This window comes from Cheilinus undulatus, linkage group 18 (assembly GCF_018320785.1).
Source record: "Cheilinus undulatus linkage group 18, ASM1832078v1, whole genome shotgun sequence".
Lineage (NCBI taxonomy): Eukaryota > Metazoa > Chordata > Actinopteri > Labriformes > Labridae > Cheilinus > Cheilinus undulatus.
In genome coordinates, this window is record NC_054882.1 from 4,858,163 (window position 1) to 4,884,771 (window position 26,609).

Sequence of the window (26,609 nt, forward strand, 5' to 3'; positions counted from 1 at the left end):
TCAAAAGGTCATGATTCCATCTGTTTTATCTATTCTGTATTGCAAACAAATTCCTCATCTTCACAACTGAATTTATTGAAGTGTCTCCACAAAAGCTGAATTTAGTTTTTCTTGGGTTACATTTAAACACATCATTAAATTTTATTTAACTACTTGTCATTTTACTGGGCTTAGCTTGAAGATGCTGATGAGGAGGATAACTGTCCTGCAGGAACCCAGAGCCAATGTAATGTTCTATCCCAGCACAGCCACTGGAGATAAGATCTTTCACAACATGCCTGGAGACAACTGGCAGTTTTAAGGCCCTTGGGCCATCCACAGCATGACCAGGGGCTTAAGTCCGTTTCAAACTTAATTGTGTTCCGCCCATTTCTGTTGTTTTTGAGTGCAGGCATTCATACATGTGTTCAAACTTACTCAAGTATAATGTTGACATCTTTCTAAATGGAACTAAGACTTTTGAGCAAAACATGGACCCTGCTGCCAAAACCTTCTGCAACAAGTTGAACAGTGAAATATTTCAGTATTTTGTTCCTTACACTGAATGAGACGTACAATAATACTGGAACCATCTGAAAATCCCCGCCCTGGGCTTGTCCTACATTTCTCTGCAATAATGAGGTTTCCAGTCTCCTCAAAGGACCGATGCCACCGTCTCCAGCACGTCAAAACTCACACAAGGTTTTCAGATGTTTTCCTCTGCTGTTTCCATCCAGTGGAGAGCGAGGAGCCTCGTACAGATGTGCTCCACTCTGCCCCACATGCTCACAATCCTCCAGCAGAAAGCACGTACTGTAAACTGTAAATATGTCCAACAACACTCCAGTGACGCTCCAAAGCTGCGACAGTGCATCGTAAGATTTAATGCCTTGCAAAAACGGCTTGACTTAAAGGGATCCAGGCCACTTAGGATCAGGACGGCATACCTGAACACAAAGGACGTCTATCTTAGTCAAAGCAGAATGCTGCCATATGTTCCTACAGCCTCCTTACTTCTTTCACGCAGGCTTTCTCTATCTCCTTTTTTCTATACAGCTCACTCTCTCCGCAGTCATCACCCGCTCACAGCGCCTGAGTGGCAGCATAAGGAGCCGTATAAAACTGTCAGACCATTTACCTTCAGCTCTTAAGCATGAAGGTGAGAGATTCGCTGACTGGCCGAGCCTCCTCTAATATGGGGGCTGTTTATCCTGGCAGTGTGGCCCCGGGCCCAGGAGGCCTGACGTTATGCCCACGGAGCCACTGTTCTCCAGGCATCGGGGGACAGCGCCAGGGTAAACACATGACTTCAGAGCTATGTGGCGCTAAATCAGCCCAGTGGCCAGAGTTGACAGCACCAACGGGACCAATAATCACTCAACGAGGAAGAATCCAAACATCAATATCTCTATGGCTTTCATGATTTCAGCCTTTCTTTACTAGGTCTGGTCTATTGAAGGGGACTTTTGATGATAATTCTCACCTAAGCCACTTACAATAGAATTTTTTCACAATTTACTTTCTGATACTGTTCAGCTTAGCCATACCGATATCGATACCAGTATTTCAATATTTTGTACATAACTAAAAATACAGTCATTTGAACACAATTTCAGGTTTGAGGATGAAAAAAGAAACAAGTTTTTTTTGTTGAAAAACACACTTTTAAGTTTAAAGAATAAGAATGAATAAGAAAAAAAGATCTAAACTTACATAGGTCTGCTGGTCCAGTCTAAAGCTCCACTAATTTATTAGTATATGTGGCCAGATTTTACAGTTGATATATGTTAATATGCACAGCCAAAATGTTGGATGTAAATATTGTCAAAAATGCTGGAATCTGTATTAAAAAATGTCAGAACTACTAAAGTCTCCTTTTGAGCTGTCACTGTATATTTTCAGATCTTTAAAGGACGTCATTCCTATCTTTATGGCTGTATCATGAGACATCACTCACTGGACACAAAATCTGACCCCCTTCTGAGCCGCTGTCTAAAATATCAGCACTACAGTTAACATTGCAACATCTCAGCCTTGGACACACCATACAAGCACAGCCGCATAGATACACAACGACACACTCGTCAAAGTAAGTGTGGGGTACAAATACACTCAAAGATTTGCACTTAAAACGAGTCAACAAGCTGCATGTACTTCTGTTTGTTTCACTCCTGAACATGTTAATTTGTTACGCGAGGCTAAAGCACTCACAGCCAGCAGCAGCATAGTTAGTGAAAGCGTATTAGTTGGCCTTACTGAACAACTTTGTCCCTTGCCTTGTCCCTTGGTTGCTGCTTGTCGTTGAACTACCTGCAAAAGTACAAAAAGCAGAGTTCAGCCTGAAGTGGTGGAAACAAACAGAAATGTATTGTGCATTTAAGGATATAACAGGATATTTATGTGTAAACCCTACACTTGTAAAGGCGCTGAGGCCAAGTCCAGACAAAAGCAGATATTTGTAAAAACTGAGGTTTACCTTCTTTATTTTCAAAAAGGTGCTTTTTTTTTTTTTTTTTTTTTTTTTAACAAAAATCCTGATCTGCATGAAAATGCAAAGATACACAGCTGTGCTGTAAAGATTATGCCCTGTCAGTAGTAGTGTTTTCTTCACAATGTGGGCAGAGCAGCTCATTCAGATGGTAACAATGTCTTTGACATTGAATTGACTGTTCCATCTCCAAAGCTGCTCTACCAACCTAACCTTGCAGAGCTGATGGACTGGCTGAATTCAATGCCTCTTATCAGGTAGATTCATCTCACAAATCTCCAATCTGAGATGATTATGCCAAGTCTGAAAATGGACAAACTAATCAGTATAATTAGAGGAGAACAAGGTGCTAGCTACTGGCGTGGTTTAGTTATGCAGCAAGCAAACAAACAATGGTCCATCCATCCATTCGTCTTCTATACTGCTTATTCCGTTCTGGGTCGCAGGTGGGGCTGGAGCCTATCCCAGCTGTCATCGGGCGAGAGGGTGGGGTACACCCTGAACTGGTCGCCACAAACAATGGTGACTAGTCGTTATCTCATATACAGCTGTAGTAAAGCAGGAGGTTTTAGCAGAACTGGACCACTCTAGGAAATGTGACTTAAGTGGGACGAATGGGACTATAGAGGGGGAAATAAGACCATAACGGGGGTCATAGTCTGGTGTGTCACTCTGGAGCTGCACATGCCATCTTAACTGGACAATGCAGTTTATGTTGCCTGAGTGCTCTATGAAGCAGCAGTGACCTCTGTAGTCCATTTAGGACTCCAAGCCATGTAAATGAAAATGAAATGTCCCCCAATAGTGACTTAAAACAGAGGAGAAACTGGCGCACAATGTGACGTGACAAACCTAAAACTCCTTTTTATCACATAACTGCTGTAAACAGAGTTCTAAAAGTCTTCACCCTGTAAGGACTCTTCCTGAAGGTGCATTTACAATGACCTAAAATGCTGTATGCTTTTGTATGAAAGGCCAGCACACTCACAAAACCTCTGTTCTCAAGAAGTTACGGCCTACATGTGGACTGAGCCTGATGCTGGCATCATTTTCTCATTGTAAACTGCTCTGACAGTTTAAAATGAGCTCTATTAGGACCAGTCTGCACAGTCAGGATGAGTGGTTACAGTTTTTTCCGGTCCAGACTGTGTCTAGGATCCATTAATATATTAGTCTGGTCTAAATATTCACAGTGACTGCTGAGTGGAGCACCGCTCTTTATTTAGACTGCCAACACATCTGTTTGTCACATACACCACAGTTACGCCATCACTTCCTTTTAAATCACAGGCTCATTTGATTTTTAGAACCATGACATGATGAATACTTCATGGGAATTAATGAACAATATCTGTGCTTTTAAGTGACTTTCAAACTGTGTAATTTCAAGGAAAATATCTTCAGTTTTCTCTGTTATTCCTTTTTTTGTAAACCTGGACCAGTTTTTCTTAACTTTTTGCCTGAATAACTATTATGCACTAAAAAGTTTAGCTTTTAGACAAGTAGAAAGACGATGTTTGGAAATGGCAGACCCCTTTGATTAAGTTTTGGAGGGTGATTGGACGCCCTCTTTTATTTAAGGAATGTTTTCCGGTTTTGAGGAAACAGCTGCGATAGCTGCATCTGCACTAATCTTCTCCATGGGCCGCCATTGTTTACAGGCTTGAAGTAATTTCAACTAAACAATGCCTGAAGCCACTGCCTCATTCTCTTCAAATTATGCTGATTGGTCCAATCATTCTCTGACCAGGAACAAGCCTATCAGCTTGAAGATTTGCTAGATGGATCCACCCAATGACAGACATGGACTCTGGCCAATCCATCAACTGTACAAGGTTAAAATTTTGTTGGAAATAGAATAAAAAATAAAAACAATTATTCGGTAACAAAAAAACCTAAGAGATCAAGGAAGCAGCAGAGACACAACTTTGTCGTTTTATAGTGGAATAAGTATTTTTTTTTCAGTGAAGTCTGGTGGATTCGAGGAGACCACTATGAATGCTGACCCTTAAATGAGCGTCCATCCCATTCATCAACAGGGACAACGTGGCAACCATCAACCAGGAAACTCCAAAACCTTTGTAGTCATTAGATGCACTCATTGATATTGATAAATTGGCCCTGCTTCCTCTGAGGCATGACAAAGCACACCTCTTACTCCATAAATCCTCACACTGACCTTTCTGTATTATTTCACCTGTCTGGCTTTAGCTACAGCAGCTTTTATTCTGTAGAAAAGTTGTTTTAAACTCTAAAGGACACCTCTAACTAGTTTAACATCACAGAATTTGTTATGCAGATTTTCCTAGCTGGAATGAGCTCCATACCAGGGTTTTGACCAAACTCTTAACCATTCTGTTTCATTTTTTCCGAGCTGTCCTTAACTTTTCCCCTTACCCTCTTTGCTGACGCCCAGGCAGCCTTTCAGCTCCTGCAGTGAGATGGCCCTGTCCTTATTCAGGTCACAGTAGTCAGTGAACTTGCGGGCACATTTCTTGGGTTTTGCCTTCTTCTTCAGGTACCTCTTAAATGGTTTGAGCTCCTTCTTGTTGATGTCGTGGCTGTTGTTGTTATCCAGCTGGGCGAAGTACCAGTGCACCACCCGCTCCTCCAGAGTGTGGCTGGGGTCAGGCTCCACAAACCTGGACGAGGTCAGAGGAACAGGAACAAGAACAATAATGCTCAGAAACCTGTAAAAACTGACGATAAAGGGGTGGCAAGTACTCCTATTCATGTACGCAGAAGACTGAACTTGAATCACAGAGGAGGAAGTTCACTTCAATGACTGAAAAAGCCCATGCTGAGTGTTGATGTTTGAACAGTGAACAATTCTTCACCCTGCATGATTTACTGAATTATACAGCACAAAATGGTTGTTTTATTTTATTATCTAATGAAATAAATTTCACTGAACAACCACAGCAGGGGTATGTTTTTTCTCGGTACTATGTCTGGATAAATGTTGTCAAATGTTTTGCTAATGGGGAATCATTGTTGAGTCTGTGTAAATTATATTACAAGTACAACAGAGCAGTCTTTATCGTGTTAAGTGTCATATTTATCTTCATTTAGACTCAAGAATAATTCAGGGTGACCCTTCGTTTACAATGATGTCAAAAGAAGTAAAATAATAAAATGCAACTTAAATGATAACAAAATAAAATATACAAAATATATAAGATAAATGAGAAACTGTTTATCTAAAATAGAAATAGAATCAGTCTGTATGTTAACGTCCAAATTAATGTAGATAACATTTGTATGACTCACTACCACTGTTAGAATAAATTCATTAACTTGATAATGAAATGAAATATAAGCTGTATTTTCTTGTCTTAAAAAAAAAATCTCTTAATTTTTATGATAAAGTTTGGGTGAAAAATGTCCTGCTGTGGTTTTTTTCCCCCATGAACTAATTTCATTTTATAAAATGCATGAAAAAATATATCGGGAAAAATTTTAAGTTTTCAGTGTGCAGGGTTCACTTAACTACTCTTATTGTTTTCTGGTGGTAAGTCATCCAATCAACATTTACATTCAATGAAATTTCTTCTAAATATCCTTCACATTTTTAAAAAAACGTTTGTAAAAACTGTTTGAAAGTTTGGATTAAAATTTATTTATTTATTTTTTTAAATGGAAAAGTTTCAGATTTGTTTTTCTTTTAAACTTTTGTCAAAAAAGGGACAAAAATCTTCCGTCACAAACTTTTTTAAGATTAGAAATCTGATCAAAATTGTCGGAAAAATTCTCCAAGCTAAAATTTCTTTGAAAAAAAAATTTATAACATTCATAAAAATGATTAAAACTTTAAAATTATTAAAAACTTTTCAAAACTCACATCAACAATTTGGTTTGAGCATTTGATCCAAAAAATTACATTTTGTCCAAAAACTTCTTCTCTTCTGATTCACCAAAGGAAACAAAAATAAAACCATTAATACTTTGCTAGAATAAATGTCTTTCCACTTATTCTGCAGATATAAAAGCCAGGCTTACACTGTGTGTTTTTAAGTCAGCTCTATAACAGTCACAGTGAAATATCAGCTTACACCCAACAAGTCTTCATCTGCTGCCATTTTGGCTTTTAGCCAAAGCAGCAACATTTTGACCTATAACTGTACGTGCATTTTCTTCACTGTCAACATTTGTTATATTCAAACCAAACCAAAGATTTCCCAAAATGTTTGATGCATGACATTTGAAATCAAACATTCATGTTTTACCACTGAGCAGTTGGTGTCCTTGTGGCTGAACAGTGTGCAGTAAAGATCAGCCCTTTATTCTGAGGGCTGTTCAATAACAGTGAAGAGAGGAAAAAGGAAAAGATTCCCAACGTTCACTTAGAAAAGGAAAAAAAAAAAAAGTAGTTTCTTAGAACTGACTTGTTCACTGATGACAGGTCACTAATGTCTGTCGGACGCCTGCAGAATTTAATGCTTGTTCATGTCTTTTATGATATGGAAACACATCAGACAGGTATGTCTGGTGCTGTCATGGTGATTTCAGATGCTGTCTGATAGATAAGAGAGGGAAAAAAGCCCCACAGTTGAGGAATCTGCTTGTGGCTCTGCTCTCACTGTGTATCAAACCAGTAAGGAGCAGCTGATCAAGATGTGGTCAGCATTTGCCCCCCTGAACACTGCATGAAAAGCGATGCATGATCAGGCTGAAATTCAGCCTGATTCAACTCAAAAAGAGTGCCAGAATTGGCTTGAACCCTCACAGAGTCCACCTGGCTTAAGACAACAGACAACAGGATCAAACAATGAACAAGAATAAGAAACTGTCAACAGAATTTTCCCACAAGCTTCTCAGGGTTTCTGTAGAATCACATCATCCTCTACAAAAAGGATGCCAACACTGATAGCTCAACTAGGTTTCTTTTTTAGTCAGAAATTGAAATAAATCTCTTGATAATCTTTTCTGCAAAGATTGTGGTTAAGTCCATTTTTTGTCTTTTCCTTTTTTAGCTGGATGGACTCATCGTCTAAGGGTATGATGTATTTAGTGTGTGTTGATGTATCCCATTCTATAGACAACTTCAGTCCAAAATACCTCTCAGTCCCGTCGGCGTATTTAGTTCTACATTTCTGGAGAATGTGCCTCATCGGTGTCTGTGCCAAAGTGTGTGCATTGCATGTTAGAGATAAAATATTAGCATCAAGATTACTTGAGAAAAACCAGAAGAGGTGGAAATTTTCCATGAACCACCAGACACAATGTGCCTGCTCATGTTTTAGTCTGAGGCTGTACTTACCTCCCACCAGCAGAGGGGGCTGGTGAGTTTATGGCTTGCACCATGTCTGTGGTGAGGGCATCTAATAAGCTTGTAATGAATTCCACTTTCTTCCCCTCCGGGCAGCCTGGCATAAATCACAGAAAAGAAAAATAGAGCGAAATTACCTTCCACTACTAATTTGAGTCATTACGGTGCAGTGAGGCTGAAGTGGCTCTAAAGCCACTATGACACATGTACAACACAAAGAGGCTGCTCCACAGGAAAAATAAGCATGCAGGCTTTGTCCAGAGCTTAATGACAAACATGGTGTTTCTTTTAAACCGGCTCATGTTCATCATTACTGATGAATCATTGTAAATGAGTTTTAAACAGAGGTAAAATACATAGTTTGGCTGTTTTGTAAGACTCCAGAGCAGCAGAGCTGAGGCACATGTTGAGAGGTGGAACAGAAGTGTGCGGTGATGAGAGAGTTTTGTTGAGCGGTGCAGACCTGTTAACTTTTATGACACAATTCTGAACACCTTGGGTAGCTCTTTTTAATTGCCCAGATGTATGGCTTTAATAGCACGCTAAGCCAGTGCAAATTTTTCCCTCCTAATTGTGTCTCTTAAAGGCAAACTTCAAACGCAGCTGTGTAGTAAACTAATCTTCTCATTCTTTTTTTTCACTCTTTCACTCAGGCTTTCTTCACCGATCCCCTCCTCCCTCTCCTCTCTGCGTCCGCTGCCTCCTTGTCCATGTCTTTTCATTCCCTTTGTGCCGGCTCTGGGGGGGGGTTCTGAGGGAGGTGGTCCGCTGCCCTGCCAGGTGAATCCAATTAGCATTTCCTACGACACGACAAGCTCTGAGAAGCACCGGCTTGCTGCGACTTAATCCAAGTGTTAAATTGGGGCGTTGTGAAGCACAAACTGTTATGTTGTGTGCTGCCTATGTGGCCAGGAGTTGGAGCAGGACCTCTGACAGAGCTGAACATAGTTTGGAGAGGACCACCTCATCTGATCCTTTAATCTGACACTTGAAATTAAGGTACCCTAAACCAGGCTGGTAGCCTGATAACACACATGAGAAACAAAGTTGTGATGTGAGGAAGAACTGTTTGAATCTGTCTAAATTTGGCAGGTTGGTAGTCTGGAGATTTGCTCCTGTGTACACACTTTTTCTTGATAGCTTTTAACTCTTTCACCTACAGGAAATGAGGGATTGAATGAAAACTGGTATAAACAGATCATACAGTCAGTGTTTAATCCCAGATGTACACAAATAAATGTCAGTCAGGTTTGATGTAAGAGAAACAGATATTTTTAATCCATATTCCCAAACCCTAAAAGATGAAGATTTTAAGAGATAGACTGGGGTGCACATCTGAGCTTGTTAGCTTGGTGCTAATATATAATGAAAATTGCCATCATTGGGCTAACAAATTTAGCATTGCTTTATTAAATTAAAAATTGATCAACCTCCCTTGGAATCATAAATTTAAATAGACTATTTAACAAATAATTTACATAAAGATGGTCAGAATAATAGATGATTTCTTAAGTTACGAGGAACCAAATAAGTTTGTTTTAGCACATCAGATGTGCCAGTGGACATTACTACTTCCTTTTTCCTTTTATCTTCACCAGCAGCTTTCAGATTGGCTACAGCAACATTCCCAGGCACAGGTAACAAAAAAAAAAAACAATAGGAAAAAAAAATAGAGATAATAGTTGCATGAAATCTTAGATCTTAAATTTTAAAATGAATGAATGTATTTTCCAGTATCCAACCCTCGGTTAAGTACATAAAAAGCATTGCAAATCCCTGGATGACAGCAGAGCCAGTTAATTTCAGACTACAGTATGTTCTGCACATGAGGATGTGAGTCACACCTGTGCAGTTTGCGGGCTCATTCAGCCCAATGAAAAGAACAGATGGCACATTTAACACCGCTCGGTCCCTTGCTGCTTCATAGATGCAGAAAGTGTAATTTGGGCGGTATTGTGTGGTAAAGTTAACTGTTACCACAGTCCAAATATTTCCACCACTGCGTTAAGTATAGCTCTGAGCGTGAAAAAGAGATGGAGGATGCTGCAGTAAAATCTCAGGTTGTATTTAAGTCTATATGGTGTTACTTCAGGACAGGAGCAAATGCTAACATGAGCTCAACATTGTGGTTTCAGAAGAAAAATTCCCCTTCATTTTCTGCTAAGTGACTTGATGATCAGCCATAATGTCATATCCATCCAAGGTAGAAGGCTCCTTTATGCTGACTTAATTTATGAAATAGATCCATATGTTTTAAAACCTTACAACTATCACTGCACATACACTCACATATGTCTGTGACGTGGGGGTGAATATTAAAATTCAATCAACTTCTTTGCCGCTCTGTCTGCCCTCCACCCAGCTGCTGCTCTGTGCTTCAGTGAGCTTATATCATCTATACTTCCAACAACTCACACAGTGATCAGACAGACTGCCCCAACCACTACTGGTGGTATTACAACATTTGGTCTGTATCTATAATGCTTGAAAGAACGCACAAATGAACACTGGCTACAGAAAGCTCATGTATCAGAATGTGTTTGAGCGTAAATGAGCCACAAGCACAAGACCATAAAACAATGGTCTATGCTCATGTAGATACAAGACACAAGTCTGTATGAAATTAGCCTCTTTTGAAGAAAATCATGATCTATGCCAGTGATACTCAAGGCATGACTCTTGAGCCACATGTGGCTTTTTTGTGATGACTTGTGGCTCTTTTATGTCTTAATTTGAAATATTTTTCCTCAGAAAACCTTAAAATTTCAACTTTGACCTCAGAAATTACCCATTAATCATCACATACATCAGTTTGTTTCCCACACTTATACAGTGGGTTTTAATGGTCAAACTTAATTGTCAGCCTTATTTTTTCTGTCTATTCCCATTGCCCTTATTTGCAATTTTTTTTGTTCCTTTTTACATTTTTTCCACTTTTAACCAATTTCTGCTACTTTTAGCCCTTTTTTACCACTTCCTGTGGCTAATTTTCAACCATTATTGCCACTTTAATCCAATTTTTGCCAAATTCATCAGTTTTAGCCACTTTTATCCTGCTTCTTTGCATTTTTTTGCACATTTAAGCTGCCGTTTGCCATTAAATGCCAATTTTCCCCCTTATTTCCAGCCTTTTTGCCCATTTGAGTCACTTTTCACTCATTTTTGCAGCTTTTTGACCACCTGTTACTCATTTTTTTGTGACTTTGCACCCATTTTTGCCACTTTTCACCCAGTTTTCTCCACTGTATGCCTATTTTGCCCCTTTTCCCCTCATTTTTTGACACTTTTTGACCATTTTTGCCACCTTTCACTTATTTTCATCAGTGCTTTAACCCATTTTCACCACTTTTCACAATCTAGATTGTGGCTCTTGTAAAAGCACTTTTTCAACAACTTGGCTCTTTGGTCAAGCAGAGTTGAATAACACTGATCTATATTCAATCTTGACCAACACTTTTTTTTTCAATGTTTATTTTGGGCATTTATTTGATAGAGGAGGACAGTGGATAGAGTTAGAAACAGGGATGAGAGCGGGGAAGAGACATGCGGTAAAGGGCCCCAAGCCAGATTCCATTACATGGGGCGCACCTTAACCACTTGGCCAACTGCGCCCCAATCTTGACCTACACTTAAACAATCCTAGAGGGTAACAGTGAAGGCTCTGATTTGTGGAGCCCACTGTTACTCTGGAAACATTTCTGCCTGTGCAAACTTTGACTGTCAGCTGTTGATGACAGCTGTACTCACAATAGACACTAGAGCTGTGCATCTTTACTGGTGTCACAATATAACTATGATGATGACTATGATATGACTATGAGATGATCATGCCAGTGTGTTGCACGGCTGCTTCGGTGCAGGTGTGCAGGGGTTAGCGCTGTTGCCTTACACCCCAGCTCGAATTTTGATTTTAAAACTGTATTGCTGCCATTCTTGGCCAGGTCTCCATTGAAATAGAGATTTTTGATCTCAATGGGACTAACCTAGTTAAATAAAGGTTAAATAAAAAAATAAAATGTCTGATTTAATGAGGAAAAAGGTCACCTTGTTAGGATTTGGAATCTGAGCTGAAAATGTGACAGTTAGCTTGAATCTTGATCAAAAACTTAAGTGTATTGATTGATGACTCCCTTCATTTTAAATCACATGTACTGTGTCTTGTGAAAAAGCTGAGGCTAAAACTGGGTTTTTATTTTAGAAACAAGTTGTGTTTTTCTTTTAATTTAATAAAGCGGTTTGTCCCTGCAACTTTTTTTACCTGTTTTAGATTATGGTGATCTTTAGTACATACACGCCTCTGCACAGTGTCTCCATTTGGTTGATACTGGCTACCATGATTACTTGAGGTTCATTACAAATTGTAAAGCTCTGACTCACCATTGTGAGTTGTACTCTCAGGTTGGATGGCCCGCTTTAGTGACCCGCAGGCTCATACACTGGTACACCTTTATTTATAAAGCAATTCCTGGTCTGCTTCCCCTCTATCTATGTTTTTTTATCATGCAGAGAAGTACCAGACAGTATTCTTAGCATTCTCAGGACCTCTTTATGCTCTCTGTCCCAAACGCTCAGACAGAAATTGGGAAAAGGGCTTTTGGGTACTCTGCACCCTCAGCCTGGAATCTGTTGCTGAATGATTTAAAGCTCAAGGAACTGGTGTCCTTAAATGTTTTTAAATCTAAAATGAGAGACATGTTGGTGTTTTAGCTCGGCTGTTTGAACAACTGATTCCCAGATATGACTCTCAGATGGTTTCAATCCAAATGTTGTGCTTTGTAAAATTGTACTTTGTCTCTCTTTGTATTTCCGTCTGTAACTTTGTGTTTTTGCTGCTGCCTGTCTTGGCCAAGTCTCCCTTGAAAAAGAGGTTTTTAATTTCAATGGGACCAACCTGCTTAAACAAAGGTTACATTTTTTTAAAAAAGGAACTTTAAGGAAACATTACTGGCACGTTGTTAGGCGGTGTTTGGTTGTGCCAGGATTCATTTATTTTTCACATCATCAGATGATATGTTCACTTCACAGAAGGGCTGGACAATTAATTGTAAATTAGATTAAATCACAATATAGCCTGCTGCAGTTTTCAAATTGCATAGGGTGCAATATTTCTTTCAGCTGAAATTTGTTAAAAACTTTTTTGCAGCAGAGATGTTATGCATTACATACCATGCAATCATTCTAGTAGCATAGTTTTTAAATAATGTACAAAAAAATCATATTTTCTTCATTTTTGTATGTTTTTTGTTAAATATGATAAATGTATAAAAATCATCATTCTCTTTAATATCGGATTTGCAAAATGAGTCAAAATCATGACAGATATTTTTTTCAAAATTGTTCAGCCCTATTTTAATCTAATATTGTGTTGTTACAGTTAAGAATGAATTATTGCCTGTTTTTGTTGGAAAATGCATGAGATGAGGAACTTAAGAAATAGTCACATATTAAATCACAATATTGGGTATAAAAATTGTAACTAGATTATTTTCTCAAATTGTTCAGCCCTCCTTCACAGATGTTTATTTTGTCTCATATATTGTTGGACATTGCCATATTTTATTCTTGTGAGGGGACTGAAACATACAAAACATGCTGGTTTTGTCAAACTAACACACAAGAGTCCATCCATACTCCATTAAAGTCCTTTACCCTCCCTGCCTGTCTTTGTATCTTCATATATTAAAAAATTGTCAACAGGTTATTTGTGTATTTCTACTTCTTCCTGAATCGACATCGAAGCATTTAAATCAAGATCGAATCGAATCAAATCGATATCGACTCAAATTGCAACCTAGAGTCAAAATTGAATGGAATCGTGAGGTTCTTCACAATACCCAGACCCAGTGTGCATCAGTTATGTTCTGCTAGGGCTGGACGATTATGGCAAAAATCAAAATCACGATTAACTGAACTTTTTACCTCGATTGTAGTTAATGAACAATTATTCCACCCCCAACCTCTGACCCTGTTTGGTCTGTAAATATTTGTATATTTTAAAACAAACAACAGAAAGGAACAGGAACAGATTAACAATTTATGGGTATTTATTGAAACATCTGACATCAAAACACACATCAGCTGAAATGAAAATGTTTTTCGTAAAAAGTCAAGAAAAGGGGAAAAAATTGAAATAACTGACACGGCAGGTATACGTCGGTTAGAGGCTTTAAATGTTGATTTCAATTATTTTTCGATCAACTGCCCAGCTCTGTGTTCTGCAGAGCTGTCAGTGTCCTCATCGCGATGCATCATGAAAAGATTTTTAACACCTCTAATCTATGGGGATGCACAGATTTTTGCAGATTATGCTGATATTTAGAAAATAATTTTTAGATGATACAGACATCAATACCGATTATGGCTGAACGATTTGAGAAAAATAATCTTATTGTGATTTTTTTCCCCCAGTATTGCAATTGCGAGATGACATGCAATTTTTTCTTAAGCTCCTGATCTTATGGTTTTGCAACAAACAAAAGCAATAAAACATTCTAAATTATAATTAACACAATATTAGATAAAAACAGGGCTGGAAATTTGCAAAAAACATCTAGTTGTGATGATACTGACTTGTTTTGTAAATTGGGATAGGAATGTTTGTATTGAAGGGAGTCATAATTTTTATGTCGTTCTCATATTTAGTAAGAAAAACATATAAGAAAGTAGGATTTTTATTGATTATTCTAAAAAACTGCCACTTGGATGATTGCATGAAAAGTAATTTATAACATCTCTGCAGCAAAAAAAGTTTTAAAATTGGTATTTTGACAGAAATTTCAGTTTAAAGAAATATTGCACCTTCTGTGATTTTTAAATCACACCAGGCCAAATTACAGTTTAATCTAATTTTCGATTAATTGCCCAGCCCTAATACCAATATTTAAATACAGTCCACACCTAAAATGTCAGTCCTAAAAACACAAAATATAAAGTTTGAAGATGTACACATTCACACATTTCTGTCCTTAAAACATTCTTACATGTAAGCAATGATAATGAATAAAGAAATAGACTTCAGCTGAGGTAGGTTTGCTGGTTTGGCATTAGTCTCTGTTTCCAGTCTTTTTTTGTGCCAAATGAAATGTTCTTTTCGGTCTCAGGTATTTGGGTTGCTGTTTTTTTTTTTTTTTGGTTGAAGAATTGAAGAGATTGATTGAAAGATTCTCTGAAATGTCAGTGGAGGATTTGAACGGGGGAAATTACTTCCTAAACCAAAGCAGCTGAAAAAGAAGGTGCTCACTGTAGAGCTCCTTAGATTTATTAACAGCATATAATAAACTTGTTTTTACTAGACTAGTTTATATTTGCAGACAGTTTCTAAATTGTGAGGTTTGAATAAAATCTAACTCCTGGCCTGACTTAACTTGATGCTCTCAGCTCTCAGTCTGTGGTCTGAGAGGAGGAGCTCTTATCTGCACTCTAACAAAGCGTGTATTGTGGCTCTGTGTGTGCAGTGGGATTGAACCTGTAGCTGCATGCTGTTCATACACTGTCCTCTCAAACCTTCCTTTCTTTTCCTGCCTTGATGTGTCGACCATGAAATATGGAGCTTTGTTGTGGCGCTTCAGAACATCCCTCTACAGTACATAAAAATATCTTCACTCAGTACCCTGTGGTTTCCAACACCCCACAGCCTCCCACGGCCTCCACACCACCACCACACCCACAACACTCACACCTTCCATAAAACATGCCACACATCTGCTGCGCAGTCAGGAGTCATGCTTGACTCTGTAAACTCACCAGATGGGGAATTAAATAAGAGTTACAGTGCAACCTTAAATGATGGGGAAACAGAGGAGCAACAAAAGTAAGTGAGCAGTGAGACGGAGGAGAAGGAGGCGAGGTTACAACCTTTGGTTTTAGTGGAGGATACACTGCAAGATACTCCAGTCAATTTTAGATCTGATATCTCTTTTTCAACCAAAGTCAGCAAAGCCCTGACTTTCTGATCATTCTGATAATTTCAACAGATTTCCCTGTGCTATTAGGTGTGTTAATGATTTTACCTGAGGACATAGATGTTATTGGGATGATGGGATGAAGTTTAAAAGTTTAGTATCGGCAATTATCAACATAGGTGACAGTTTCTGCTAGTCTTTACAACTGAATACCAGCTGTGATTATCAGCAATAAGTACATATAAGTTTGTGGGGTTTAAGCAGGACCAACAGATCTAGTTTAGCTTCATTCCTTAAACTTTAAAGAGCATTTAAAGGATCAGAGTTTTAGGTCTGAACTACATTTATAAATCTGAATCAATACTGGTATTGGCTAGAGTGAATTTTCAAATATTGGCCTTTATGTTATTGGCAAAAGTCCATTTCTACATTTTACCCCCCCCCCCCCGAAACACTCAGAAGACGATTACAACCGCTCAGATTTGAAGTCATAAACATTAGAGATGCACGCAAATTAGATTAAATTGCAATATAGCCTGCTGCAATTTTCAAATCGCATAGGGGCAATATTTCTTTAACCTGAAATTCGTGTCAAAATATCAGTTTAAAACTTGTTTGCAGCAGAGATATCATACATTACATATCATGCAATCATTCTAATAGCATATTTTTTGAATAGTGCACAAAAAATCATATTTTCTTCATTTTTGTATGTTTTTTTTTGTTTAATATGATAATTATATAAAATATCATTTCCTTTAATAATATCTGATTTGCAAAATGAGTCAAAATCATGACAGATGTGTTTTCAAGATTGTTCACCCTTAGTTTAATTTAATATTGTGTTGGTTACAGTTTAGGATGAATTATTGCTTGTTTTTGTTGGAAAATACATGAGATGAGGAACTTAAGAAATTAATCTCCCAAAGTACCAACTTTTTCTCTCATGTTTGACCACAAAAACAGATCAGAGTTTTTCCAAGAAATCACATCACACGCGTCCTGATATCAACCTCTTCTCTAAAGGAGGTAAGCGTGCCAAATGACAGCATTATATCAATGCAACACAAAAGAGAAACATCTGCTACGGGCACCAGCACATGTAGCATTATTCACAGATAGGTGGATGTTTGTTATCAGGGCTAATATCAGCTGATTCAGACGGTAAAATGATGAACCAGTGCATCTTTAGTAATTATCAAACATGGTTCAAATTTACCATGAAAAACACAGGTGGTGTTTGGGGAACTCTGATTCAAACTTTGCATGCTCTCTGCTGACTGTTAACAATAGCCATTCTGGAAGCTAGTTTACTAAAGGAGGAAGCACAACAAACACAGTCATGCTGACAACAGCAAACATGAACATGAAGTTAGAAATGGAGGAGCAACTTGCTATTTTGTGGCAACCACATGAGTGTCAAACAGACCACAATCTAACTGGCAAGGAGAGGAGTTATACTAAAATCACAACAGATGGGAGTCACTCATAAGAGCGATGGTATTTGAGTGTCTTTCAGGTATCCTACTGCTAATGAATACTGACAGAAGAGTAGAAACACAAAAACAAAACTAGGAAATAAAGCAGGTCTGATGAGGTACTGTGAGAGGAAAAGTGCATGTGATAGGAGAATGAGGAGAATGAAAAAGAAGTTAATGATGACAGATAAATTAGATCAACTAAAATTACAGAGGATATTCACACAGTGTATTTCTGTGGGACACCCTGATCTACAGGAGCTCCTGACTATAGTGTATGATCCTTGTTCTCTTGGCTTCTATGAGGGCTGAATGATTTTGGAAAATCCAATTGCGATTTTTTTTTCAACACTGCAATTTAATCAGTGCTGGGCAATCAATTGCAAATTAGATTAAATCGCAATATTGCCTGCTGCAATTTACAAATCGTTAAAGTTGCAATATTTCTTTGACTTGAAATATTTCAAAATACCAGTTTTTCTGCTTTACTGATGTAGGTTTTTCTCATTTACAATGAGATTGACATAAAATGATCATCCCCTCCAATATAGCAATTAATACCAAATAATTTCAACTAAATATTTGGTTTAAATCGTTTTGCTCTAGTATATTCTAATATTGTCTTGGTTATAATATAGAATATTTCCTGTTTGTATTTATTGAAAAATATATAAGATGGGAACCTAAAAATAATTACATATTAAATCCCAATCACAGAACTGGGGGAAAAAATCACAATTAGATAACTTTTTGCAAATCATTCAGCCCTAGATTTCATATACTTGTATTTCTTAGTACCTCATCTGTGTATTTTTCAACAAACACAGACAATAAATCATTCTATATTATAAGCAACTAAAAATTAGATTGACTAAATTAAGGCTGAACAATTTTGGAAAAATATCTAATTTGATAATTACCTCTGCCAAGGAAGTCATGTGATCAGGTGGGTTTGTTTGTTTGTTTGTTTGTTAGTTTGTTAGCAACATAACTCAAAAAGTCATAGATGGATTTTCAGGAAATGGCAGAAGGAAGAACTGATTAGATTTTGGGAGTGATTGGATCACCGTCTGGATCCAGGAATTTTTTAAAGGATTCTTCACTATTGGAAGATGGGGCTAATGGCGGAGGTCTGCGCTGTTACCACTTTACACCAGGAGATGGCGGGCATGAGTAACTTAAATCCCAGCAGCATTTTTTGGTGTGTTTCTATTCAAAGTTTTGGAGTTTATAGAGTTTGAAAGACGCATGCCTTGTCAATGCTGGGAGGAATAGAGGAGTATTCACCCTCTGCCATGACTTTCAGTCATCCGGTGAGACCATGGGTGCTCCCGCCATGACAGTCCACACGTAGCAAAGCTGATGCTTTGCCTCACCGTGTCTCCACCCCACCAGGGAGGGAGTAATTGGCAAATTAGATTTTGGGAGTGATCCGGATCACCGTCTGGATCCAGGAATGTTTTTAAATGATTCTTCACTATTGGGAGATAGGGCTAATGGTGGAGGTCTGCACTCTCTGAGTGCTTTTCTAGTTTGATTTGTACTGCAAATTTGATATGAACTGTGTGATCATTTTTATGTTATTCTCAATTTAATAATGAGAAAAAAATTACAAAAATAAGGAAAGGAGGATTATTTTATAAACTGTGAAAAGCATAAAATATCTGCTGCAAAACTGGTACTGTGGCACACTTCAGTTTAAAGAAATATTGCACCTTCTGCAATTTGAAAAATGTGATTGAATTTTTATTTCAATTAATTGCTCAGCCGTAGCTGCTACACAGATCATGAATGTTTTTCCCCCAGTTTAAAAATAATCTGTAATTCTCAACTTCTGTCTGAAGTCAGAGTTTGATTTGAACAGCAGCAGTAACTGAGGATGGGACGACCCTGCAAGCACACATTTATATGCCTTCTAACCAGCAATAGCTGTGGCCAGAGGCTTTATTTTTCAGCTTGTCTGTCTGTCAGTCTAGGCTGTTCTGTCTAGCGTTCATCCTGATGTTCATCCCTTGCTTTCCAGGCCACTCTGGTGAACAGGATGCCTTTAGATTACTTGGAGGGAATTTCGTCAACATTTGCACAAATGTCTGCTAAGATTTAAGGATTAACTGGTTAGATTTTAGTGGTCAGACTTTAGTGTCATGGGGCTTATGTGCATCCCTTTCTTGTAAAAGCAATATCTCAGGAATGCTGTGAGGGATTTTCTACTAACTCTGCACACATTGCCACTGACTCGAGGATTAACTGGTTAGATTTTGGGCCTTATGCAAGCTAGGCCTCATGTTCAGCCCTAGCTTATAACTTTGTACCCCTTCATACCTCTTCATCTTGACCAACTTTTACCATAGTTTGAAAACTGAGAAGTCATACATCTATAAGGTGGTAGTTCTAGTTAGTTCTATGTCTTGTTCAGTGTTTTTTCAGTTTCTAAAGCTTATGTCAGCTGAAATAGCTAGATAGCAGAAATAATGGTCACCAGCTACAAAGAGGCTCCTGCTATTAACATTTTCTGTTGTACAAAGCTTGACATGGATATCAGTAGTAACTGAGGACGAAAGGGCTTTGCACACAAATATCTTTATGCTGTTACAATTGCTGAAAACAAAATCTGATACTAGGTTGTAAACCGTCTCCACAAAGGGATTAAAAAGCGAAGTGTACCTGTGAGGTCTCTGCCTTGGAAAGGATCTTCTGTGTCTGAGACTCGAGATCGTGCAGCACCGTCGCACTCAGGCGTCTGGTACCTGTTACACAGGGAGGAGAGCACAGCGGGAGTATAGCTGTGAGACAGATTCAGGGGAAGAAACTGAAGAAGGGAAGTGACTGAAAACAAGGACACAACCACCAAAAACAGATTTTCCTGTAATTCTTCCAGATCTCTAAACTGTCTCAAGATGGGCTTGAAATCTGAAGATTTTATTTGCGCAGGAGAAATTTGTCTGTTGTCTCCATCTCTACATGCTTTCTTGACCCCAGAAACCATGCTTAATTGTTTATCTGCGAAGGATTACTGTTACTGATAAAACGTATTTCTGTTTAAACACTTGAAAAATAAATTTGACGTGCTCAGAGGTTTGTGTCAGAGCCATTAAAAACTGTTCGGCATTATGCGTGGCATGACTCGTTTTCTCCTGGCCTTTGTGTGCGTGGTTCTTGAACAGGATGGAAAATTGAGCATGTGCATCTCATTTAACTTTTTTTTTCTTTTTTTTTTTTTTCAAAGTAAAAGCAGGTTGTCATTTTTTCACAGTCTGCAGGGCCGAGGATCCAAGGTGGGATGTCTGATGCATGATTCTGCTGTCCAGAGGAAAGAAATTAGAATGAGTGACATGAGGTCTAGTCAGAAATATGTGAAATTCTTCTGTGTGGAAATAATTGCTTCAAGGTTGTCATTGAATATATCTAAAACACAGATGAGATGAAGTCAGGAAGGTGTGCTACTTTGCCGGTAAGTTCTTTCAGAGCCTTACATCGACCCTTAGACTCTACACTAAGCAGAAAGAGGGAGGCCAGGGACCGCTGAGCATCAGAGCCACTATCCAGGATGGAACAGCGAACATCCATGAGTGCATCAGAAAGATGGCCGCCAGTGTTGACTTGAGAAGCAAATACATTTGGCAGCAGACACCCAAGAGAGAGGATGAGCCAGAGCGGCTGTCATGGAAGCACAAGCCCCTGCTTGGCATGTACTTGCAAAGGTTGAAGTGGCTGATATCAACAAATGCCCCTGAAACAGTGCAGCAAATCACAGCAGACTGCAAGATGCAAGCATGCCATACATGGAATGCCATAACCAAGCGGCTAACATAGCACACAGAAACATCTGTGCTGAGTATGGGCTGGAAGCTCAGGCATTAAGATCGATCCCCAAAGGTGGTCAGGAATACCCAATCCTGTGGGACTTCCAGATCCAACTGGACATCTTGGTGAATGGTAAACAGCAGAAGAAGGGAGTTGTGCTAGATGTTGACAGCAGAAGTAAGAACACACAAAGCTGGAGAAATACCAAGGGCTGTAAGAAAAGCCAGAGAAGATGTGAGGAGTGAAGGGGCTGTAAACAAACTGGAAGAGTGGCTCTTCAGATTTCAGAATTTGAAATGTTCTGCCCTTCCCAAGCACGGTCTATGGGGTGTTGCCCAGTTGAAAGGGAAATATATCCCATGAAGTTTATACTTGAAACAGTCCATCTGTCTGTAGAGTTGAGTGCATTGAGGACTCTAGCCTTTGTGTACAAGCGTCTGCTCTACCAGCTGAGTAAAACCGGTGCACAGGAATATTTATTCTTACATATTTGGAGTGTTTATACTTGAATGACTGTAAATACTCATCCCTAGTTATTAGTACCCTGGTGTCTTGCACATTAAAACAAATGTTTTGTTCCAATAGTAGACAACCCAGCATAGACTAGCCTTCCCTGATGGGGGAAAAGTCTGTACCTCATCCCGTAAAACATAAACCATTTCGTGGAGAGAGAATAATGATGCCTCTTCAGAAGCAACAACAGCTCATCTGTTCTCCACTGCATGCTTTCAGCTTTCAAACATTCAAGCTCTTCACCCTTTGTCTTGTGCTTTGGGATGCATTATTCATTTTTAGATAAGAACTAGGAGTGATTTTTAAACAATCAAAACATGAGCAACCAGCTTCATCCATCTGACATTTTTCTTTTGCCTAATCTCGTTCCCTGTGACGTTTAACTCCTGCAGAATCCCAGGATGCCTCTGCCATTTCCCTGAAGGTAACATAAACAGCAGCAACCACACAAACACAAATGTCATACCAAACATTAAGTGTTTATGGTTGACTAAATAACATTCCTATCTGGGCTGCAGGCTAATTGTTTTGCCAAATGCAAAGACCAAACAGATGCTTAGATCCAGGAAGAGCAGTGCCCTTACTTACATGGATGGTAATATTGGTCTTTTCCATGATTTCAGATTTTCAAAAATGAATCACTGGTTGCCACTGAGGATTGGTGTGACTATGTGGTGCTCTAAAGCAGGGGTTCTCAACGTTGGGGTCGGAATCCCATTGGGGGTCGTGAGACACTGAGAGGGGGTCTCCAGATGCCGTAAAAAACTAAGAACCAAATTTGCCCAATTTTAACGACTTAAAACCCATTTTTGTCAATTTTAAACCCTTTCGCCCACTTTTTCTCTGCCTGTTTTTGGCTCTTCTAAGCCTAATCTTGCAACGCTCTGTTTATTGTTGGCTCTGTTGGCACATTATTGCCACTATTAACCACTTTTACCACTTTTTAAGCCACATTTCACAATTTGATATACCTATTTTTACCAGTTTGACTTTTTCTGCCCTAACTAACCCTTTTTTGCCAGTTTATGTCAATTTTCATCCCATTTCACCACATTTCCACCTATATTTGCCACTTCAATGCCATTTCAGCCACTTTTGAATCCCTTTTTACCACTAAATACGCCACTTTGACCCATTTTTGTCCTTTATTTAGTTATTTTTTTGCCACTTTTTCTAATTTGTGACAATTCTAACCCATTGCTGCTATTTTTACAATCTAATTTCACCACCTTTTCTACCATTTTTGCCATTATTAACCCATTTTAGCTATTTTTAACATATCTTAATTCTGTTTTTAACAAATGGATCGCTTTTAAGAGGGCTACTCATTAAACAAACCAATTAAAATGCATTTCTTTGATAAGAGTGGTTATTATTGAGGTTAAATATAAAATACCACAGCTCAACTTTACAATGGACCATAATTTTGCTGGTCCCCAGTTTGGCTGGGCTCCAGAAAGCTCTCCCATGTTTTCCCCCTAATGGGCGGCCTTGTCTGCACATGACTATTCTTAAATGTGCATGGCTGTGTTCAGCCACCTTCAGGTACAGTGGGGGTCCCCGGTCTCTGGCACCTTTATTTCGGGGGTCGCAGGCTGAAAAGGTTGAGAACCCCTGCTCTAGAGGATAAACCCTATATGGTTTGCAGGTTCACTGGTGTTTTCAATTGAAGCACAGGCTTTCACTTGTCATGCAATATAACTTGACACCCTAGTCTTCAACTGGCAGGTTAGCACCTAAAGGTTGGTCAGGGAGCCATTTTTAGTGGGTTGCAGGTATGTGCTTTGAAAAAAACATATGGCATAAAGTCTATGATGTGCTTTTTTTAAAGGGCATGCTTCCATCTCTTTGTCCCATCAAAAATTTGTTCCAAAATAAGAAAAAAAGCATGTTATCTCTAGATTGACCTAATTAACAGTGTAGTCAGTGCATCCTGGCTGGGAGTTTAATCAAACTTAAAAGAATAGAAAAACTGTAAATATAAGAAGCATTTTGCAGCATATAAAATTATATTTGACTTTGATGTTGCAGTTGGCTTTCTGTGTGTCGTTGGGTAAGCTGAGGTCTGAATGCAGAGCGAAATATTCAGGAAATTCTCTACAAGACTCACGGTGATGATGATGATAATGATGTATACTATTATTTGAGTTTGTCTTGACTGTCCATCTTGAGTATCTAACACTGGCATCTTCAATGAGTGGCTAAGAAAGCCAAAAGGTCAAATAGCAAAGGTCTAAACTGCTGCTAATATGCTGTGTTCTTGTCATTGTGAGCCAGCTAGCAGCTACATTTATCTACAGCTCAGAGAAATGACCATCAAACAGCTGCTTTGAATATGAATGTTTGCTGATAGATGATTTTACCTGGTGGAGGTCCCAGGAATGGGCCGTCCCGTGTCCACCAGAACACACCAGCAGTAGCCCGTGGACTGGTGGCACTGGACCGCTTTGTAAAGGCCTCCAGGCCCACAGTCGGGGATGAAAATGGCCTCACGAGGATTCTGCCGAGCCTCGTCCAGTGCGCTCTGTCGCTCCTGGTCACAAGAGGGAACTTTCTCTAAAACCATGAGAGACACACTCAATACAGAGACAACATGATCAGGAAACCAGAAATTCAAAGTAATACCTCTCCCCACAGGAGAGGATATGAGTTTGTAGACTTAGTAGCTATCTTTGTATTTAATACAGCCTAATAATGACACAGCTACAGAGGTTTGGTATGTATTTTCTGAGCTTAGTGCCGCCCCAACAGTCCAACACCAACAACAAAGGCAATGGATGCAAGGTTAAGTCTGGTGCCTACTTCTTTGTTGAATCTATCCTGTTGTCACCTCTTAGCACCACATATTTGTGTGTTGGTCCGCCTGTGTTGCTCTGCAATACTCTGCCAAACTGCTACTGGGCAATACAGTTTTGATGCAAGTTTCAAGTTGCCCTACCACATGTCCTGCTTGTTTTTGTAAAGAAAACAATGGTAATTGAAACCAAGCATCTTGTGTTGGAGCTAGACCTGATAAATATTCATCAACAGCTGATTAAACTGCAGTTATTGCAAAGAAGAAAAGATAGGAGCCATCAGAGGAGATGGAAATTACGGCCACTGAATCAGCTGAGGCAGAGGATGCCAGCACTTACCCAGCCACTGACAGAGACATACGCATGCATGTAGGGCTGCAAAAACGAACCGATAAAATAAATAAAAATCGATAATTAAAAGTGTTGGCAACGAATTTATGTATCGATTCGTTGTGTCGCGCGATTATGGCGTCACTTGGCGTGGCGCAGAGCTGTTTACATCACACACAGATGGCTGATAAACTTAACTTTGGCTTGGTTTAGTACTTCTCTGATTATAATCTGATGATTAGCGGAAAAATTAAGTAGATTCATCATCAACCGTGTCTCATGACAGAGATGACACTAGTGATCTAAAAACAGCTTGTTGTCGTTAAAACTCCGGTGGAACTTTAGTTTAGTTTCTGTTATGAAACGAAACTGGATAAAAACAATAACGCTGGACTCCAGGCGTTCATGTAATCCATGATATTTGCCTCATGTTGTGTTCTAAATGTCCGCTAAAACAGGAGCGAGGAAGGAAAAGCGTGAGCTGCAGTCACAGGGCGACAGGAGCAGAAGCGAGAAAATAATCATCCGATTCATCAACGATTGAAATAATTGTTTGTTGCAGCCCTACATGTATGATATTATTAGATGCCCAGGAGAAAACTAAGGAAACTGTCAAAAGTCATCACTGTTAAAGATGGCATCACAGTGATAATGGGTAAATGATTTCAGGCTTGTTAGCAGAATGTGGCTAATGTTAACAGTGCTAGCACCTCTGGCTGAACTTCTGCCTCCTGAGCTGAATGTTGTCCTTCAATTAATGTGAGTATAATCTAACAACCTACATAAAATTAAACCTCATTTTCCTGACAAATGCTGCTAAACCATGCTGCTCCGACAGGATGCTGTTGGTGATATCTGTTCACCGTTGTTTACACTCAAAATAAAGAGTATTACGGCAGTAGCCATAGACTAGAAATACATTACCTACAGGCAGCTATGTTACAGTTTGGAATGAGTATTTGACCAGGATTATGGGCCTGAACCAATGAGAAATACTAAGAGTTACGTTAACTAACCTTTAATCTCGGTGCAGACAGTTGAGGGACTGGACTGGCAAACTGCAGACATCCCTACTGTTCTACCATCTTCAGCTATTTATCTCATTCTGCAGCACACCGTATACAAGCAGACATCACTCAGAGACTGGTAGTCACTCATTGCTACCCAGTGTTGTTTTGATGTATAGCTAGATTTTATGAGGAGGTACACATCGGCTTCGTGCTTGGCCTCTGCGTTGGGTTCAGATCAACACGGACCTACAGTGTATGCGACAGAGTCGATCTGACGCACACGTATGACTCCTCATTTCCTCTTACAGATGTGACTGATGTCTGTATACCTGTAAATACACGGATGACACCTCTGAGGAAATACACTGTTTTACAGATGGATAGAAACCTGATTTAAAAAACTACCTGTAGCCACGGAAAGAAGAGGATTTTTTTCAAATTATATTTCTCTTCAGTAGTTGTGAAGGCACTGGCCTGCCAGGAACGTACCATGCTGTAAGAAATATTTCATTGATGGGCATATGAACATCCAAACATGCTAAGCTAACTTGTTTGGCAAATCAAATGTTCATTTGTATGTTAACAAAGACACTTTTATCCACGTCTTCTACCTTTTCATTAAAATGTATAAATATATATCAGACTGCCCAGACGGTCTTATAACATAGAGTTTTGACACATAAATCGCGCTGTATTTTATATCAAGCTGATAAATATGACTCACTTTAACCTGTTGGCTAGATAGCAGCTTGTTTTCCAGGCTAGCAAACTGCCATACAGCCTCTTGTAATCCAACACAAAAATTAAAAATGTTTACTTTCTTTTGGCACATTCTGGGCAAAAATATTACACAGGGGGGAGTCAACAGGCACGTCAGATATCAGAGATATTCCCACAGGAATAAACAGACTTCCTGCTGACTTGCCACCGTAGCCATACTTAAGTGAAAGATAGGCCTAAGTCAGGCTGAAGGCTCAGACGACTTTCCCAACAAAGTTTTCTTATGTGTTGAAATTAAACCATCTGCCCACCTGATACTCTC

At 39.0% G+C, this 26,609-nt stretch overlaps 1 protein-coding gene across 6 annotated transcripts in view; it reads right to left on the minus strand.

Annotated features, from left to right (window-relative positions):
• smoc1 (SPARC related modular calcium binding 1) overlaps positions 1–26,609 on the minus strand; it is a 124,870-nt gene that overhangs the window by 10,647 nt on the left and 87,614 nt on the right. For 5 of the 6 annotated variants that reach the window (XM_041811848.1, XM_041811847.1, XM_041811846.1 and 2 more), the window contains 5 exons: positions 23,796–23,988; positions 19,780–19,862; positions 7,728–7,833; positions 4,865–5,109; positions 2,256–2,289 (listed from right to left, as the gene is read on the minus strand). In XM_041811848.1, the coding sequence (XP_041667782.1) occupies positions 2,256–2,289; positions 4,865–5,109; positions 7,728–7,833; positions 19,780–19,862; positions 23,796–23,988 (661 nt within the window). Of the gene's footprint in view, positions 1–2,235; positions 2,290–4,864; positions 5,110–7,727; positions 7,834–19,779; positions 19,863–23,795; positions 23,989–26,609 lie in introns of all 6 variants that reach the window. The other variant, XM_041811843.1, reaches the window with a different exon arrangement.